Source organism: Barbus barbus (assembly GCF_936440315.1).
Source record: "Barbus barbus genome assembly, chromosome: 7".
In the NCBI taxonomy this organism is placed as follows: Eukaryota; Metazoa; Chordata; class Actinopteri; order Cypriniformes; family Cyprinidae; genus Barbus; species Barbus barbus.
The window spans coordinates 13,003,658-13,021,183 of NC_136735.1; the positions used below are offsets into that span (position 1 = coordinate 13,003,658).

The 17,526-nt window shown below is 35.6% G+C and overlaps 2 protein-coding genes across 2 annotated transcripts; both read left to right on the top strand.

Annotated features, from left to right (window-relative positions):
- Positions 1 to 189: 189 nt before the first annotated feature.
- LOC306872778 (T-cell surface glycoprotein CD5-like) lies at positions 190 to 5,789 on the top strand. The gene is made up of 7 exons (XM_079421569.1): positions 190 to 241; positions 793 to 844; positions 2,687 to 3,082; positions 3,246 to 3,365; positions 3,907 to 3,951; positions 4,029 to 4,091; positions 5,251 to 5,789. The coding sequence occupies exons 2-7, from the start codon at positions 793 to 795 to the stop codon at positions 5,325 to 5,327; spliced, it is 753 nt and encodes a 250-aa protein (XP_079277695.1). The 5' UTR covers positions 190 to 241; the 3' UTR covers positions 5,328 to 5,789.
- Positions 5,790 to 7,560: 1,771 nt separating this feature from the next.
- LOC306872770 (transmembrane protein 132E-like) lies at positions 7,561 to 16,993 on the top strand. The gene is made up of 12 exons (XM_079421540.1): positions 7,561 to 7,871; positions 9,012 to 9,099; positions 9,411 to 9,625; positions 9,717 to 9,926; positions 10,343 to 10,839; positions 10,931 to 11,083; positions 12,424 to 12,619; positions 13,495 to 13,638; positions 13,718 to 13,920; positions 14,984 to 15,206; positions 15,585 to 15,776; positions 15,863 to 16,993. The coding sequence occupies exons 2-12, from the start codon at positions 9,018 to 9,020 to the stop codon at positions 16,670 to 16,672; spliced, it is 2,925 nt and encodes a 974-aa protein (XP_079277666.1). The 5' UTR covers positions 7,561 to 7,871; positions 9,012 to 9,017; the 3' UTR covers positions 16,673 to 16,993.
- The last annotated feature ends 533 nt before the right edge of the window (positions 16,994 to 17,526 follow it).

A 17,526-nucleotide genomic window follows, 5' to 3' on the forward strand; every position in this document is an offset into this window, starting at 1 on the left:
CACTTTTTTTTTTTTTCAAGCTTTTCTTCATTTTTTCTTGTATGCAGCTCTCTTTGAAGTGAGGAAGCAGTGCAATGTGCAATCAAACAGCGCTTGAGTTTAAAAGTCACGCTCTATCTGGAGAGACAGAGGATGGGGGCGGGGAAATAAAGAACGTAGCTCCACACCTCCGCTTATTTCCTTTCACTTAATTTTTCTTGTCACTTGCTCCACACATTTGTTCTTGTCAGTCACAGGCAAGGTAAGATCTGATAATATATTGTTAAAAAGCTGGTTAGAAGTTGTGGTGTTTCATTGATGTTCGACACTCTTTGAAGAAGAAAATCTTCAAACACCGCTCAAGCCGAGATGTGAAGACAGCTGTCAGTTAAAATGTAGCATTTCTAAAATAACAATCTAAATAACTTAAAAGGAAGTCCAGTTTGTATTGACAAATTTATTGCTGTATGTCACTGTAGTGAATGATTTGTTCTTATTGTGGTTCAAGTCACGGTACGATTGGTCTTTGGCATTATGTTAAAAAAAAGTGCAGGCCAAAGATTTTAATATGGTCATGGTTGTGTATTTGTTTGCTTTATCCGAACCACTAAAAAGTATGAGAAAAACAAAATGAAATATTCTAATTGAGCCGAGGCCCAATTAGATAAACAAAAAAAAACAGGGTTGCTTGTCATGTACGAGAGGTCATTCATTTGACCTCTGGGCCTGTTATCTTTTGAAGTGTATATAGTCACTTTGTTTAGTCAAATGAAGTTAAATTTTGCTTTAAATGTTTGGCAAACCTTTTGCCAGATGGAAAACTCTCTGCTGATGACTCTTACGGCGCTCCTGCTCCTTGGAGTTCGTAAGTAAATTGTTTGTTCTTTAAATATACTTCATTGTTGCATTTTTGTATGATTATATGCACATGGATCTGCTCTGCACCTGAAACTTTACCACTTGGAAGAAAATATCTGTAGTGAGTTGTAGATGTTCAGATAGATTTTTATCTGTCTGATCTAATATTTCTCTAGTAAGACAAAACTGACCAATAGCGCACAGCTAGAATTTATTCAGATGCAGTCACAGCATTGTGTGTTATATAGAAGAGCTTTTAGAATGCAAAACATTGTGTTTTGCATTAGAAATTAAGAGGAATAATGAATATCATCATATATATATAAAATCACAGGGTCTGCAAGAATGCATTACAAAATTAGTGTAACTGTCAATAAAATATGTCATGCTTGTATAGATTGTTGTTGTTGTTAATTTTTCAAATTCTTACTCTAAACTTCCTTTGAAAATGGATGTCAGCGCAACGTTGTATGCATCTAATATGGTGAACTCAGTAAATCGGCCAACCTGTGCAATAACTCTTTTTACACATTTCTTTATTATAGATAAAGTATATATTTTAGATTTTGTTCTTTGTGTTTAAGAGATAAACTGCATACAGCAATCATAAGGGAGTAGAAACTTAAAGTTTGTCATTTACATGTACAATGGTATTATTTTATCCCAAGTTATGCCATAAAAAGTTGTTGTTGTTGTTGTTTAAAGTTTTACTTTAAGTAAAATTAAAATTAAAGTCTATTAAAACATTACATTGCATACTGGTAAAAAGGGAATTCATGCCAAATTACAAATTACAGCCAACAGTCTGCTAGATAAATAATTTTTTGGATTATAAAGGATGATAAAACGTAAAAAAAAAAAAAAAAAAAAAAAACATCGCCCGGGACGCAATTTTCACAGGAATAGGTAATAACTACATAAGGTTTTAAACCATTTAACATATTTAACCCTAGAACTTTTAATATATTTTTTGTTTTCCATCAAAAATAAATGTAACTGGTTTATCAACAAGGACACTCTCTTAAATATTAAGCACTGAAATGTGAAAATCATAAAAATGCCACCTGTATTACACAAAATATTTGTTGAAAAATGTTGTTGTGAATAAACACAGGCTTAGTACATTAGAATTCAGTTTTAGAATCCTAGAATTTTCAAATTTATATATAATAGTAATTGTTTAATATAATTTAATAAATAGACAGTTTAAACGTTTAAATAACTTTTAAGCATTTGAAAAGTTTTTCCATTCATTCCATTCCACTCACATAGCCATAATGATTATATGTATAAAATCATTATGGTTAATTTTGGTAATCTGAATTATAGATCCATTTATGCTGTGATTTTGAATTTTATGAATGTCCATCGGTTTGCAAAGTGCAATCTTGCAATCAAATGTGCAAAATGTGTGAATGTCTTCGAACTCTCTGCAAACATGCAAGAGTGTAATGAGTGCAAATGATCCAGCTCTCTGCTCTCTGATGGCGGTTTATGCTTGAATAATGTAGTGAATATCATGCCATGTTTTACACAGGAAATATTGTATGAAGATGTGGAGTTCTTAAAAGGAATATAATTTTGAGATGTGACAATATTAGTGACAAAAATATAATATAGCAGCTGAAGCAATATCTACATGTTAGCTGCAATGCAATAAAATAAGAGCAGAGAACAGCAGTTTGCATACTGCAATTAACAGTTTCTTGGTGCAACTCTCATTTCATTTATATTTGATATTTGAAATGTTTCAAATTCCTGCACAACTGCACATTTTATGGTCAAAAATGATTGTAGTGATCCAACATTGTCATGAAAGTAAATTATTTCTGTGCTTTTCCCTTTACAGAAGGAATCTTAGCTCAGACCCAGGGCAGCAACAACACCACAATCCCTTCAACCCCACCACCCACTAGTGCTATGACATCCACTACCCTACAGGTCACATGTCCAAAAATCATCCAGGTCATCACTAAGCCATTTCTGGTCCGACTGAAGGCAACTTTGAAGAAAGGGAGTTCATGTGAGGGTCAGCTGCACCTGCAGTACCCTAATCAGAGTAGAGTCCCTTTGTGCTTTAACAATCAATTATCACGCAACTGGAAGAATGAAGTGTGTAAGGACATGAGATGTGGACCCTTCAATTCCGTTAAGCCCATTTCTAAAGGGCTTGAAGGTCTTTCGTTCACAAGCAACATGACATTAAACTATGAAGTCTGCTCGGGCCTGATGATTGCTTGCCAAGGTGTGTGTGTGTATGTGTTTCTGAGAAAAGATTTGTGTGTTATAATGTTTTTCTTGATGTTTTTTTCTTATCAGGTTTCATTGGCAACATAGTTATACTGTAAATCTATTTAATATGCTTTGCAGTTTGAATTACACATTGTATTCTTTCCTTCCCACATCAGATCCTCTAGGAACAGAGTTGGCTGCTTATAAAACAGTGACTGGCATATTAATCTTCTTGATCTTGGGTGTCATTCTGGTTCAGTTCAGTCGGCCCACATACAAAGCCATCCGCAAAAGATGTGAGTCAGTGAAGTCAATGATCATGTTTTTAATTTTATGTTACTTATAAAAAATATAAATGCTTATGAATTCAAGCACATGGCCCCATCAACATTTCTATGTGTTTGCTTAGAGCTGTTTTGTACAGCCCAAAATTACAGCTGCATCCAAACTCTGAAAAAAAAGTGTTTAGAAACTTTTTATGATGTAACATGAAGAAATATTTCAGATTCTGCACCTTTATGTGAACCAAATTATGTGAACTTTTTGTATAGATGGTCTGATGTTCTTCTTCTATTAAAGAACAAGTGTTCATGCAGCTCAAGTACCGTAGACTAAAAAATAGAATTTTCAATTCAGTCTTTCACTAAAATTGTTTAGCTGAGAATATCATTTGTAAAAGCATTTTCACTAGTGCTCATATGGCACTATATAGTTAAAAAAGACTATTTGACTTGCACACTTTCCTGTTCTTTTGCCACAGATTTTATTTAATTTTTAAAATCCTGTGTAAATGAAATGCTGTGTCTAATTTGACTATTTTTACCTGGTTTGATGCAGTTTCACAAAAACGTCAGAGTCGCTGGGTCGGCCCGACTCAGAGCGGTGAGTCATCATCTCACACAACATATTCATGACTGGCAGCTCAGAAAAGATTCAGCATTTTATCTTTCTTTTTAAAGTGTGCTATCACAGAGGTCAAGGACCCCCAAACAAAAACACAGAGAAGAGACAGTCCTTTCCTGGTGAGTAATCTCTCTCTTTCTCTCTATCCTGACCGTTCCGCACTCTTTCTATTAATCTCTAACTCGCATTCATGCTCATTTACTTTGTACTCAATTACATAATGATAAATTGAGTAATACGATGTACTGGAATTTTCATTCAAACTGCTCAGCAATACAAATCACATGTGTGTGCTTTTCTGGTTGTGAGATCTATTTGGATATGTAAGATTAAACTATTATCCAACATAAAAACAACTTTGCATGAAAGTATCTAAATCATCATCAATTATAAATTTGGACCTTCGTGACTATATACAACAATTAAGATCATGCAATAATGTCATCATTTTGAGTCAATGTATATATTTTTAAAAAATTGGTTGAGAAAGGATTTTGTCCCAAATTATCTGCCTCCTACTTTGTGGTGATAGGGATTATTTTAGGCTAATTTGGAATTACCTATTTGTTTTTATGTAATTTTTTATATATTTATATATATTTTTAAAATGTCTTTACATTAAAAATTTATTATTTGTATTTAGCTTAAAAATTTATTTAATGCTAAATACAAATAAAATAAAAAGTTCAAGTTTTTGTTTTTGGTAACAATTTTGCTGAAATTTGGAAGCCAGCGCTGAATAGAAAGTAAAACAGCTCATACAACATTTAGTTGCTTATTTAGTTCGATCCCCAACGTTGAGAAATTCTGACCATGATTAGAGATTTTTGAGCTACTTTGCTTCCATAACCTGTCTTCTTATAGACTAGTGGAAATAAAATATATATTTTTTGCCCTTTATGTATTTGTGTCTGTAGATTTCAGTTACGATACACATTTTAAAGGCTATTTTCTCAAACTTGACTTCAGTTTCTCACCAAAGCAAAACAAGAATTTCGAACCTGGCTTTACCCAATGTTTAGAATTCTGTTCTGGAAATGAATGCAAGTTAGTGCGTATTTAAGATAATGCCATGAATGTAACTTTTCAGAAAACTTGTAATACAAGAAATGTTTGCAATTCTTAATATGATCAAGCAACTGGGGAATTATGGAGATGTCTATTAATTCAATTTTGATCTTGTTCACCTGGGGAGTCTTGCCTTAAGACTTTTAGACTCTGTACGTGAAAAGGGTCATGCACGCACTGGTACCTATTCTTATCTGTCTGTGTTGTCAGGTTTGGAAAGGCTGACGGTAAACCAGAGCAGAGAGCCCTCATCCAACAGAAACAGTGACTATGACTCATACAGCTGAAGGCCTGTGCTCACAAAAGACTTACTGACCCTAAGCACAACGCTCTCGTCATCTACAATCAGCAGATTGTTTTACGTTACATGGCTTCGGTTGTTTTGAGCTGTCGATTGGCAAGTCAAGAAAACTGTAAATATCTTTGAAAGATACAACTGAGAAATCCATTTAGGATAAAATAACAAATAATAATAATAATTTAGTCTCAACATAAGAGCAAAAGCGCTTACTTGGTATAGCATAGTAGGCTTCTTTTTATTCATTATTCATTTTTTAATGCTTTGTAATGACTTGTTTTTGCTGTGTGGTTTTTTTTTTTTTGGTATTGTTTTTGAAGTCATAAATAAATTGGGATTTCGCTCATGTCCTGAAAGACAATGGCTTTTAAAAAAAATTTTATTTATGCAAGTGATTGATTTTTGAGTTGGAGTATGAATAATTTGAAATAAACCAAAAAGACAATCATTCAGATCTGTTGTGACTTTTGACTTGGGTTTGCACAGTCAGAATAAAACTGGGAGTAAATTAGTAGAACAATACATAAGCATGGTTATGTTGGATCTTAGATGAGAAATATCTTCCGAGGTGGCATGGAAGTGAAGTTAAGGTTGGGAGAGGGAATGTGGTGTTAATGCAGAATTTTGCAGCAATGTGGTTTCCTGTCGTAATTCTATTAACTTCCTGTTTGTGTTATTTCTGTCGCTCATGCTCTAAATATACTGTAGACTCAATGTGCTCATTCTTTTTGGTGGGTTTCTTTGTCTTTCTGTCTTCTTCCTTTTAATATTTTCTCATCACTCTCTCTGACGCAGTTGATTTTTTAATACTGCACTCATAGAGGGTTTAATATCACAACAGCTTAAAATCTTATGTCTCGCTTGACTGATGGTAGCTAAATAAAACTCTCTTTCTAAGTGCACCAGTGAGAGAAACAGTTAAAAAGCTTGGTGGGTTTCTGCCTAAACCTTTCTATATCTCTCTGTGTGTTTGCATGCACAGCACTTCAAGATGGTTGTTTCAGTTTTGTTCATTTTTTATTGTTATGTGGCTTTGTCTTTGCAGCTGCTTTAGTCTCTCCTCATATTTGAGAACAAATACACAGCCGAGAGAACAAACGCAACAGCGGGTTTCGGGGGAGAATGTGTGTTGTGTGTGTGGTGGGTGGATAAGTGTCGTCTCCTCCTCATCCTCAGGTCAGAGTGAAGGATTAAATCTGTAGTTTAAATGAGGTTCCAGCAGAGAACAATGACAGATGACAACAGATTACATGCACAGATTAACAAAGAGACCACACTGGATAAAATATCTAGCGCATCCATCCGTCATTCCTCACTAAAGACTTGTGACACTGACATCAAACCTACTTGTTACCTGCATACAGTTTCATGTAAATCTTTGGATGAATTTTTTTGCATTAAAATTCTTCATACCAGCTTTTGCTTTATAATGTTAACAGTTCAATCAATTGTACAAAAAGTGAATTATAAAAGCCCCCCCCAACCAAAAAAATAAATAAAAAATCCAAAAAATGTAATTGATGCGCTTGGATATATATTTTGTCCATGTCTATCTGAGGAAATACTTGATGCTTCTAAAAGTGAAAAGTTTGAAAATGCAGCAGATTTGTTCATTTTTCAAAATATGACTAAGAGAGAAGTCATGATAATAAATGGGGATAAGGGTGTGTGAAAGAGTTCATATAATATATTTAGACTTGATGTCTTTAGATATTCTCCGTGGTCAAGAAAGCAGAGAAAGATTAGATGGAAAAAGAGACAGTGGTGTGATTAAATACTTTTATTTTTCAGATGCATAATGCCCTCATTCTTGCTAATAGGATTTTGCCCTTAATGCCAGCGTCTGCAGCATTTCTCCCTCGTGTACTACTAACCATTAAGCCGCTGAAATTAAACATTAAAAGCATTGCGATCCCATTACTTTAATGTATGTGCAGAAACTCACCCATTTGTGACAATATAAATTCTACATGTTTTATTATAGTAAACAGAAGTGTAGAGAACCCAGGGAGAGAGAGAGAGAGCGAGATTAAGATGAGATAGGAAGTGGGTTTCAAGATTTACCAGGAGTTTCTTGGAAGGACGTCAACTATCTTTGGCCAGACAGTATATCCAAGAAATAAAGAGAGAAGAAAGGGGAGGGCGAGATCTGAGGGAAAGAGGAAGAGAGAGGATTATTTACCATTTTAAATGAATAAATCCGTATTGTGTGAATCCAGCTCACCAGCCAAAGAGGGACAGAGAGAGTGACAGACTGAAACAGTGCAGAGATACAAATGACAAGAGAGAGAGAGAGAAAACACGAAAATAAGGAAAGGAGGATTTTAAAATCATTTGCATACTTCTGAAATATCTTAACTTGGAGTATTTTTATATTTACAAAACTAAGAAAAAACATCTAAAGCATAGAAGCAAGAATACTGACAGAAGATGGATTGATGAAACTCACACATTGGGCTGAGCATGTTTGTGAGAGAAGACTGATATCTTACTTTCAGTTTTGCACATCTGAAAATCTGAAAGGACCATTGAGGTAAGTACAAACTTTTTGGAAATGTTATAGTGTCATATATGCTGTATATATATATATATATATATATATATATATATATATATATATATATATATATATATAATTTTTTATTTTTATTTTTTTAATATATTATTTTATGTGAATATATATTAACATGTCACTTTTTGTAATTAAAAAATTGGAGTATTTGAAATTAGTGTTTTTTTATGTGTATTGTAATGGATAATATTAAAAGGAATAGTTCATTCGAAAATGAAAATTTGCTGGAAGTTTAACCTCCCTCAGCTCATCCAATATGTAGATGAGTATCTTCAGTGGAACAGATTTGGAGAAATGTAGCGTTATACTTCCTTACCAATCTCTGCAGTCAATGGGTGTCATTAGAATGAGAGTCAAAAATGCAAATAAATACATTACAATAATTCACAAATATAATCCACAACACCAGTCTGTCAATTGTCTTGTGAAGCAAAAAGCTGCGTGTTTGTAAGAAACAAATCCATCAAGATGTTTTTAACTTCAAACTGTTGCATCCAGCTAAATGAATCCTTAATCCGTTACATTGCTTTCTCCACTGAAAAAGTCACTTCATCTGAATCAGGAGAGAAATATCCACAGATCAAGGTCTATTCTGAAGTGAAAACAGTTCTAAATAAATTTGTCATAGGATTTTGATGTGAGAGAAGAACAGTGGATGGACTTTTCCACTGGAGGAAGCATTACTATGGATTAAAGACTTATTTGATTTATGGATTTTGGCCAAAAGCAATGGTTTAAAGTTCAAATGCCTTGATGATGGATTTGTTTCTTGCAAGCACACAGCTTTTCACTTCACAAGACATTCACTGATGGACTGGAGACATGTGGATTACTTGTGAATTATTGAGATGTTTTTTCAGCTGTTTGAACTCTCAGTCTGACGGCACCCATTCACTGCAGAGGACCCATTGGTGAGCAAGTGAAGCTAAATTTCTCCAAATCTGTTCTGATGAAGAAACTCATCTACATCTTGAATGGCCTGAGGGTGAGTAAATTTTCAACAAATTAAAATTTTTGGGTGAAGTATTCCTTTAATAGATTTGTATTAATAGATAAATGTAACAACAACATTTTATTGACCACCAGAATTTATCGTTACAGGGTGTTATGGATGTGCTGAGTCTTTCTGGACTCAAATGGAAGTCTTCTATTATGAGACTGGTAACCCTTTACTTATTACTAATCCTCTGTAAGTATGACTTTTTTATACTCTCCAAAAACACTGCATTTACACTTAAAAACGAAGGTTATTTTTTGGCATATGGTTCCACGAAGAACCTATAACATCCATAGAATCTTCCATTGCAAAAAAGGTTGAAATTCTTGTGAAGTTTCTCAGACCAAGTTTGAATTGATTTAAACGGATTTTTTTTATTTTTGAATCTTGTAAATTCAATTTTTATGTTACTTTTAATATGAGAGATCAGTGCTTAAATGATAAAGCAATTGTTACTAATTCCACAAACTAATAGCTCAACTCTCCATTTTCTCCATCAAAAGCCCATTGTCAGACACCTCCTTCCCCGTCACTTCCAGTCCGGGTCACTGTTCCCTCACCATGGCAGTCTCTCCCTCTCTCTCAGGCTGATCTGGGCCTTCTCTTCACCAACTCCAGCCCCTTCACCTCCACCCAGTCCCTGTTGCTCATGCCTCCATCTGGAACAGCCTCCAAACCTCTTCTCCGAGCTACATTTGGTTCCTACACCATCACACAGGTACTGCAGTCTCAATTACATTTAATGACTTTTATTTCAACTTAAAAGATAAAGTTACTTATTCTGTTCTACCACTTCTTTTCTTCTCAAGGTGATGTCTGAACCAATTCCTCCCCTGACTCCATCTCTCACTGCATCACTGCTTTCTAAAACCATCGTGAAAGAGAAGGAGGTTGACGGAGGAGAACAGTTTAAGGTGCGAGTGCTGTTTCACATGAGGGGTGATGCTAACAGAGGAACCTGTGTTACTCTCCATGCTTTCAAACAGACAGAAGAGCAGAAAGCTTCCTGTATCACTCAGGTACTGCTGGTTGAAGACACTACATATGGATCAGGACAGCATATATTTAGATTTTTAAACAATATTAAAATTACTGGAAATTAAATGTATAAAAATGTAAAGTAAAACTTACTGAAAAAAAGAAAATATATATATGTATCTATTTCATTTCTGTATATTAAAATATATGTAAAATGTGTATATATATATATATATATATATATATATATACATACATTTATTATACACTCAATAGTATTGTTTTTGAAAGAAGTATCTTATGCTCACCAAGTCTGCATTTTGCAAGTTTGCAAAAAGAATTTCCCAATATTATCGTTTTTATTCCAATTATTCCAAACTTTGATTGGTATATATTTTGCAGATTTATTTATTTAGCCATATGGCAATCCACTTTGTATTCTTCCATTTCTTCTCAGCCACCCTTTGGGTTGTGTGTGGTCACTCTGACACTTTCAAACGACTGGTTTGAGCCTATTCAGAACATCAAGGCAAACCTGGACCAGATTTTCAAGCAACGTCACCTGAGCAGAAACCGCTCTCGTTCTCGTAACCGTGGGAGAAGGCATCCGTATGTGCCGGGAGGACTCAGGGGCCAGTCTGATCAAATTCAGCTCTACTACACTTCCTTTGGCATTGTGTCCAATCCTAAAGACGGACCTCCTCGATGTGTGGAGGAAGCATTGCAGCAGTCGGAGAGGAAGCTGTACTACATTGGTCCTGTGGGACTTGAAGATGAACAGATCAGCAGGACCGAGCAGAGCTCTACATGTTTAGACAGACAAGCGGAAGAGAAACTTTGGTTGGATTCCAGTGTGCTGATTGTCTACAGCAAAGGGCCTGTAAGAGCTGGGCAACCAGTCAGATTGTCAGTAAACCTGAGGGCAAATTTGAGTGTGGAGTCACTGACCATTAGGTAACATTAATATTATTTTCATAAAATTGCTCAGCACATTTTATGCTATAATGTGTTGTATATTTCTGTTCACATTTTTTTTTTTTCGCAGACTGAAAGTGAAAAAAGGGTTGTTGTCTCTAAAGGTCCACCCAGTCACAAACTCTGACCTGTGGATGGTTAATGTAGAAAGGACTACAGGTTCAAAACATGACGTTATTTCCATCATTAGCCACAGCACTGGTACTCTTCCAGACAGCACTGGGTAATCTATCTATCTATCTATCTATCTATCTATCTATCTATCTATCTATCTATCTATCTATCTATCTATCTATCTATCTATCTATCTATCTATCTATCTATCTATCTATCTATCTATCTATCTGTCTGTCTGTCTGTCTGTCTGTCTGTCTGTCTGTCTGTCTGTCTGTCTGTCTGTCTGTCTGTCTGTCTGTCTGTTCAGAGCTGCAGAGCACCAAAGATAAAAAAAACTAAACATGCCCACTTAAGATAACTGGCAGCCTATCATTTTATAGCTGGCAAGAACTGGGCCTGCTGACAAACATTTATATAAAAATATTGTGATATTAAAACTTGTGTCGTATTTAAATAAATAGTTCAGCCATGAAACTCTACTTGCACTCTAATTGGTTCATTTAGTTCAGTGTTCTCAGCCAATTGGATTCACATACTCATATATCCAGGATGTATTCAATGAATGCCATGTCTGTGCACTATGCGTGTCCTCATATCAGCCCACCGCCTCCCCAGCACCACCTGCCTACATCTGCTACGGGAAATCTTCCTCTCTCTAGTTGCAGCAGCATGCTTTCTTTTTTTATGATCTGAGCATTTAGCAGAAGCAAGTCTACTTGCTCTGCAGCAGCAGCAGCAACGTAACAGATTTAGTCAACCAAGACCATACGCACATTCTATTTACATTAATAAAGATTTTACAATCTATCCCGATAGTTGTCATGAGTGAATTATACTTGTGCTTTACATGTGCTTTAGTTTAGCTTTTTAGTCAACACACCAAAGTAAGTGTACTTGTTTAAAGCAATACATAATATACATCACAAACCCAAGGGTTGCTAACTTTCACGCATTCAGAGTCATGCAGTTGAGACACATCCTTTTTCTTACGCAGTATCGTGAAGCAAAGAGGACACTGACAAAGATCCGACAGAGAAGACAGAGCAGGCAGCACAGTGCAGCAGCAAGTTATTCAAACCAATTGGGTCTGTAATTTATTGTAATTAACACTTATGCATGCTGAGTAGTCAGCTTCTCTCACTCATCTTGTACCGTGTGACTACAAGCAGGCAGGTCAGTGAGTACTTTTATGGTTACACTCTGTGTGTTTCCGACGTGTTTAGGTTTGTAACTAATATGCTGTGTAGCCTACCTGGAAATAGGTTAGCATTAACAGTTATTTGTTTTGCAGCACTGCAGCAGCTATTTTACAGTTTTTCACTGTAGTTTTTTTCCAATGTGGGCGACTCCAAGCTGAAGCTGGCAGCCCTGCTGAAAGCTAGTTGAAACAATAATCTGACATCCATTGTTTCCTTTTTTGTCTTTGTCACTTTCCTTGTGTTACAGCACTTCTTCTCTAAGCCAGGTATCCTGTCTCTCATTTGAGGCTTTACACAGAAACTTTGGTGTAGCGATGACTGTCACTGCTAGCTGGTGGGTGGAGTACTCGACACACAAGTTTGCAGTATCACCACACGGCACAGCAACAAGCTTTTTCTCCTTTACTGGCAGAGAAGTGGTGGGCATTGCCCCCATCACAGAGGTAAAGATAATGGCTAATTTTCATATGCATCCAATAAGTAATCATAAGGATCACTACCAGAATAAGAAGTCCCACTCCCCATGTCTTCAGTTACTAAATATTCTATTAATTCTATTCTATTCATTTTCTCCATTGTATCAACTTGTCTGAGTCTTGTCTGTTTAGCATTTACAACATTTAAGATGATAAAAAAATGTTTTACCATCCTCCTGGCAAACTGCTCAAAGGAATACTTTGCCCAAAAATGAAAATTTACAGAATATTTACTTATACCCTCTGGTCACCCAAGATGTAGATGAGTTTGTTTCTTCATCAGAACAGATTTGGAGAAATTTAGCATTGCATTGCCGTCAGAATCAGAGTTCAAACAGCTGATGAAAACATTGCAATATTTACAAGTAATTTATACAACTCCAGACTATCAATTAACATCCAGTGAGGTGAAAACCTCACTTGTAATAAACATCTGTGATTAAGACATTTTTAACTTCAAACTGTTGCTTAAAGTTAAAATGCCTTAATGATGGACGTTTCTTACAACCACACAGCTTTTCACTTCACAAGGCATTGATTGATGGATGGGAGTTGTGTGGATTACTCATGGATTATTGTGATGTTTTTATCAGCTGTTTGGACTCTCATTCTGACGGCACCCATTCACTGCAGAGGAATCATTTGGTGAGTAAGTGATGTAATGCTGAATTTCTTCAAATCTACTCCTATAAACAAACAAATTTACAGCTTGGATGGCCTAAGGGTGAGTAAATAAAATTTTTTTTGGTGAACTATTTCTTAAATGTTAAATGTTTGAAGCAATATATGTGAAGAACAGGAAAACGTGGAGTTTACAGAGGTCCTATTCTTTTCATTGGCAGAGCAACACAATTATCAACACAGCTATCTTGACGAGCCAGCCTGTGTCACTTCCTGTCATTGTCCTAGCGGTGGGCCTTGATGGCAAAGTATCAGATGTGACTACAGCAGTGAAGTGTCATTCGGCCAATGAAGATATCGTCAAGGTATAAATATTTTGGAGAAGGTCTACTAAAATGCATGAAATATATCAACTAATCTGACTGCTCTTTTCTTGTATGACAGGTGTCTCATGATTGCTCTGTGCTTTTTGTGGATGGGAGTGAATCAGGAAGGGGCAGCATCTGTGTGGAGCTGGAGTTTTCTTTGGGAATGCACAGTGGCTCTTTGTGCTTGGCTGTGTGGGCTCCTGTAGTTCCACTGCGTGTGTTTCTCTCTGACTCTGTCCTGAGTCCCATCAAAGGCTGGAGCTACTTCAGTGAGAGCGGGTATGCAATACTTGGTTAAACTTATCAATAAGGTCCCATTAGTTTATGCTAGTTAATGCATTCCCCTTGTGAAAAAGAAGCATAAATTTAAAAAGAGTACTTATTAGGGAAATGTTTTGGTCACTTAACTGCATGTTAAATTAAATAAATAAATAAAAATGCATCATAGTTAAGTTTATATTAAGTAGAACTTATGCTGTTTGACCCACTTAAGTAGGACTTAAGTGCATATTTATATCTAATTTCATAATTACTTTTCTTTTGTCTTTCACATATGGTTAAAATCCTGACAAATGTACTAACAAGCATATAGTAAATGAAATTTCTATTAAAACTTGTATCTCATGTATTTAAATATATCTGTAATTACACATTTGTAATAATGAAGTTGAAATTTAGTACACTTAAAAATACTAATTTTAAATAAACTTTCAAAGTCATGACAGTATACTATCTTTGATTCCTTTTCAAATTTTAAGTCCACTACAAGTTTACATTAAATGCACTCCAAAAAGTGATAAGTTGACTTAACTTAAAAAAAAATTGAGGAAACCCCTTGCCTTAAAATTATCAAGTAAATAATAATTTTAAAAATTAAGTTGAGTGAATTCTCAGGTTCACTTAACTTATTTTTTTAAATTATTATTTACTTGATAATTTAAAGGTAACGGGTTTCCTCAATTTTTTTAAGTTAAGTCAACTTATCACTTTTTACAGTGTACAGTTAAGTACATTTCTTTTTCACAAGGGTTAACTTTGACTAACAATGAAAAATAAATGTGTTACAGCTTTTATTAATCTTTGTTTTATTAGCTATAATTAATTAAATATTCAACTGTTCACGTTGGCTCAGGTCCATTATGTAACTAAACAGATGACATTTTTTATTTCTATAATTAATTATTAAATGATAAACTTAACATTTACTGAGTTTAATAAATGTTTTAGCAGTATTTGTACTGTTACCAAATTAAACCTTATTATAAAGTATTCTTCTGGAGACTGTCCAATAGTAGAAGGTAATGGCATTGATCATAATGAAATCACAATGTCTCTTTCTTAGGTGTGAACCAGTTTATCAGAGGTCCACTATACAGATTTTGGCACAATTCAGTGCCCAATCAGCAGCTCAAGGCCAACCAACCTACATGCTCGGATCACCGGATTGGTTTGTGGATGTGACTGAACTTGTCCGAGACTGGCTGAGGATAGAAAACCCATATATTGCCGCTCTTGATAAACAAAAACATCTAATTGGCTTGAAGCCTGGAATTACATCATTATATGTTGGTATCTGAATTAAATATACCGAAAGGGTTAGTTCACCCAAGAATGAAAATTTAGCGTAATTTATGTCACTCCAAACCTGTCTTCTATGAAACTCTAAAGAGGATATTTTTGTTTAAAACGAATCTATTTTTAGCCGTACAATGAAAATAAAAGTGGTCCAATCTTGTTTTGAACCCCACTGACTTTCATTGTTTAGACTTTCAGAATATCTTCTTTGGTGTTCAACAGAAGTAATAAGGTCCTACAGGACACAATATTTTTAAGGTGATAAAATAATGACAAAGATTTTCATTGGTGAACTATTCCTTTAAACATAGGCCTGTCTTGGTTCCTTCTCCCCTACTGCTTCATATATCTCACATATGTTTTTCAAGGTGATATCAAGTCAGTGGGATGGAGTGCTTGGAAGAGCTAATGTCATTGTATCCTCTGAACCAGTCACTCCTGGTGACCTCTCCGTTCAGTTGGTGGGAGGGCTTGGCCTGTCTATTAATCCCAGCCCATCTCATCCATCTATTATCACAGCAACAGTGAATGCTCACAACACACTGTACAACCACGGGCAAGTAAGTAAACTGAGTATTAACATTTTAACACCACTGTTTCTGTCAGCCTTGTTCTAGTCCTCATTCTCTCCACTCTTTTTTATTAGGAAGCATCCATCAGTGTTTGGATCCAGTTTGATGATGATTCAACGATACCTGTAAATGCCTTTAGTGGGATTCCCTATACGCTCCAGCTTTCCTCTTTGGCTGAGTCCGTGGTTACTGTGACACCTGTTCCATCCCAGCGCATTTTGGCACAAGGTGATGGCGGTGGGCCTCTTGTGAAAGCTGAGCTTCTGGTTTCCACCTGTGAACCAACATTTAACCACGTTGAACCAGAAGTAATCCAAAAAAGAGGTGAAGCAAAAAGATTGGCTAAAGGCTCTGGCTGGATAAGGGTGAATCTGAACATGGACTTTTGGCCAATGGGAAGTGAGGAAACCAACTTTGAGATGGATGATGTGACTGATTTGTTTATCGATTCCAATAAGGATCTGTATGATAACTTTGAAGAACAACAAATGACGGTAAATTCCACAAGTGACTATGATGTTGGTAATGATGTGTTCAGAAGAAATGACTTGGAGCAGGCGGTTTTGATTCCCAACCATGAAGAGAATGCCGTGTATTTATCCCCTGGAGTGGAAAAAGAGAGGAAAGAGGTTAAAACTGCTGATAGACAAGTAGAGATTGGCATTGGAGCTGTCCTTTCTCTTCTCTGTCTCTCTTCTCTCCTTTTCCTGGTCAACTGCCTGCCATGTGTACTGAGAGAACAGAGGAACAGAGAAAGACAAGAGGGAAATGTAAAAGACACTGTGGAGGAAGATGAGGAAACTGGAGAAGAACAAGAAGAGAAAGCAGAGGGAAAACAGTGTAGTGAAGTGGTAACAGGAAATGACAGAGGGGAAAGGAAATGACTTTTTGACTTTCAGATTACATTACATTGTGTATATCCTGGAAAAAGGTCAATAAATCTTTATTTGCCCTTTACAGTTATATAATTATAGTGCTGACCATCAATCTGAGTTTTTGGGGTAAGATGTAGTAGTATTATGGTATGGTAAATTATGTATTTTATGTTGTTGTTTTTTCTTTCTTTTTGTTAGATATTTTGTTAGATATTAATCTAACAAACTTTTTATGATCTGAAATGATAACTTAAAGTCACACATACTTGAAGGGTTTTTAGACTTTTTTTTACACCACTCAAATATTAAATAAAGGTGAAAAAGAATGTTCACGTTCTTTTCCTAAAAGGGGCTGGCGGTGTTCAGTCATACAGACAACATTTCTAGGACTTTATCACAATAGTAAAACTGATGTGATTCTAATTCATTTCATCAGTTCACAACATTCAGTTGTATATTCAGTAACGTTACATTCAGTTTCAACTAGAACGTCTTTAGACCATCTTACCACTTGTTTTTGCAAATACAATCAACCACAATAGCAATCAAACCGATTAACCGCATAACTTGTAATCTTCAGCCTTAAATTTACATGGTTCTACAATGTTCTGGAACATGTTCTGACAGCTCACCTTCATCACTCCCTGGTGGTCTAGTGGTTAGGATTCGGCGCTCTCACCGCCGCGGCCCGGGTTCGATTCCCGGTCAGGGAATTACTGTTTTTTTCCCCCTTAAGTCCAACAAGGTCATTCGACAGAAGAAGTCCCAGTTCTAAGTTAAAAAGTTCTAAATAGTATATTGTGCTAAAAACGTTGCGCCTGTGAACATCACGGATAGCAGAATAGCGTCCGAGGTATGTTATA

Coding starts and splice junctions, on each gene's coding strand:
- LOC306872778 (XM_079421569.1), top strand. CDS start 793: ATGGAAAACTCTCTGCTGATGACTCTTACGGCGCTCCTGCTCCTTGGA. Junction 3,366..3,906: donor CAAAGCCATCCGCAAAAGAT/GTGAGTCAGTGA, acceptor GGTTTGATGCAG/TTTCACAAAAACGTCAGAGT. Junction 4,092..5,250: donor GAAGAGACAGTCCTTTCCTG/GTGAGTAATCTC, acceptor CTGTGTTGTCAG/GTTTGGAAAGGCTGACGGTA.
- LOC306872770 (XM_079421540.1), top strand. CDS start 9,018: ATGGATGTGCTGAGTCTTTCTGGACTCAAATGGAAGTCTTCTATTATG. Junction 10,840..10,930: donor GTGGAGTCACTGACCATTAG/GTAACATTAATA, acceptor TTTTTTTCGCAG/ACTGAAAGTGAAAAAAGGGT. Junction 13,639..13,717: donor CCAATGAAGATATCGTCAAG/GTATAAATATTT, acceptor CTTGTATGACAG/GTGTCTCATGATTGCTCTGT.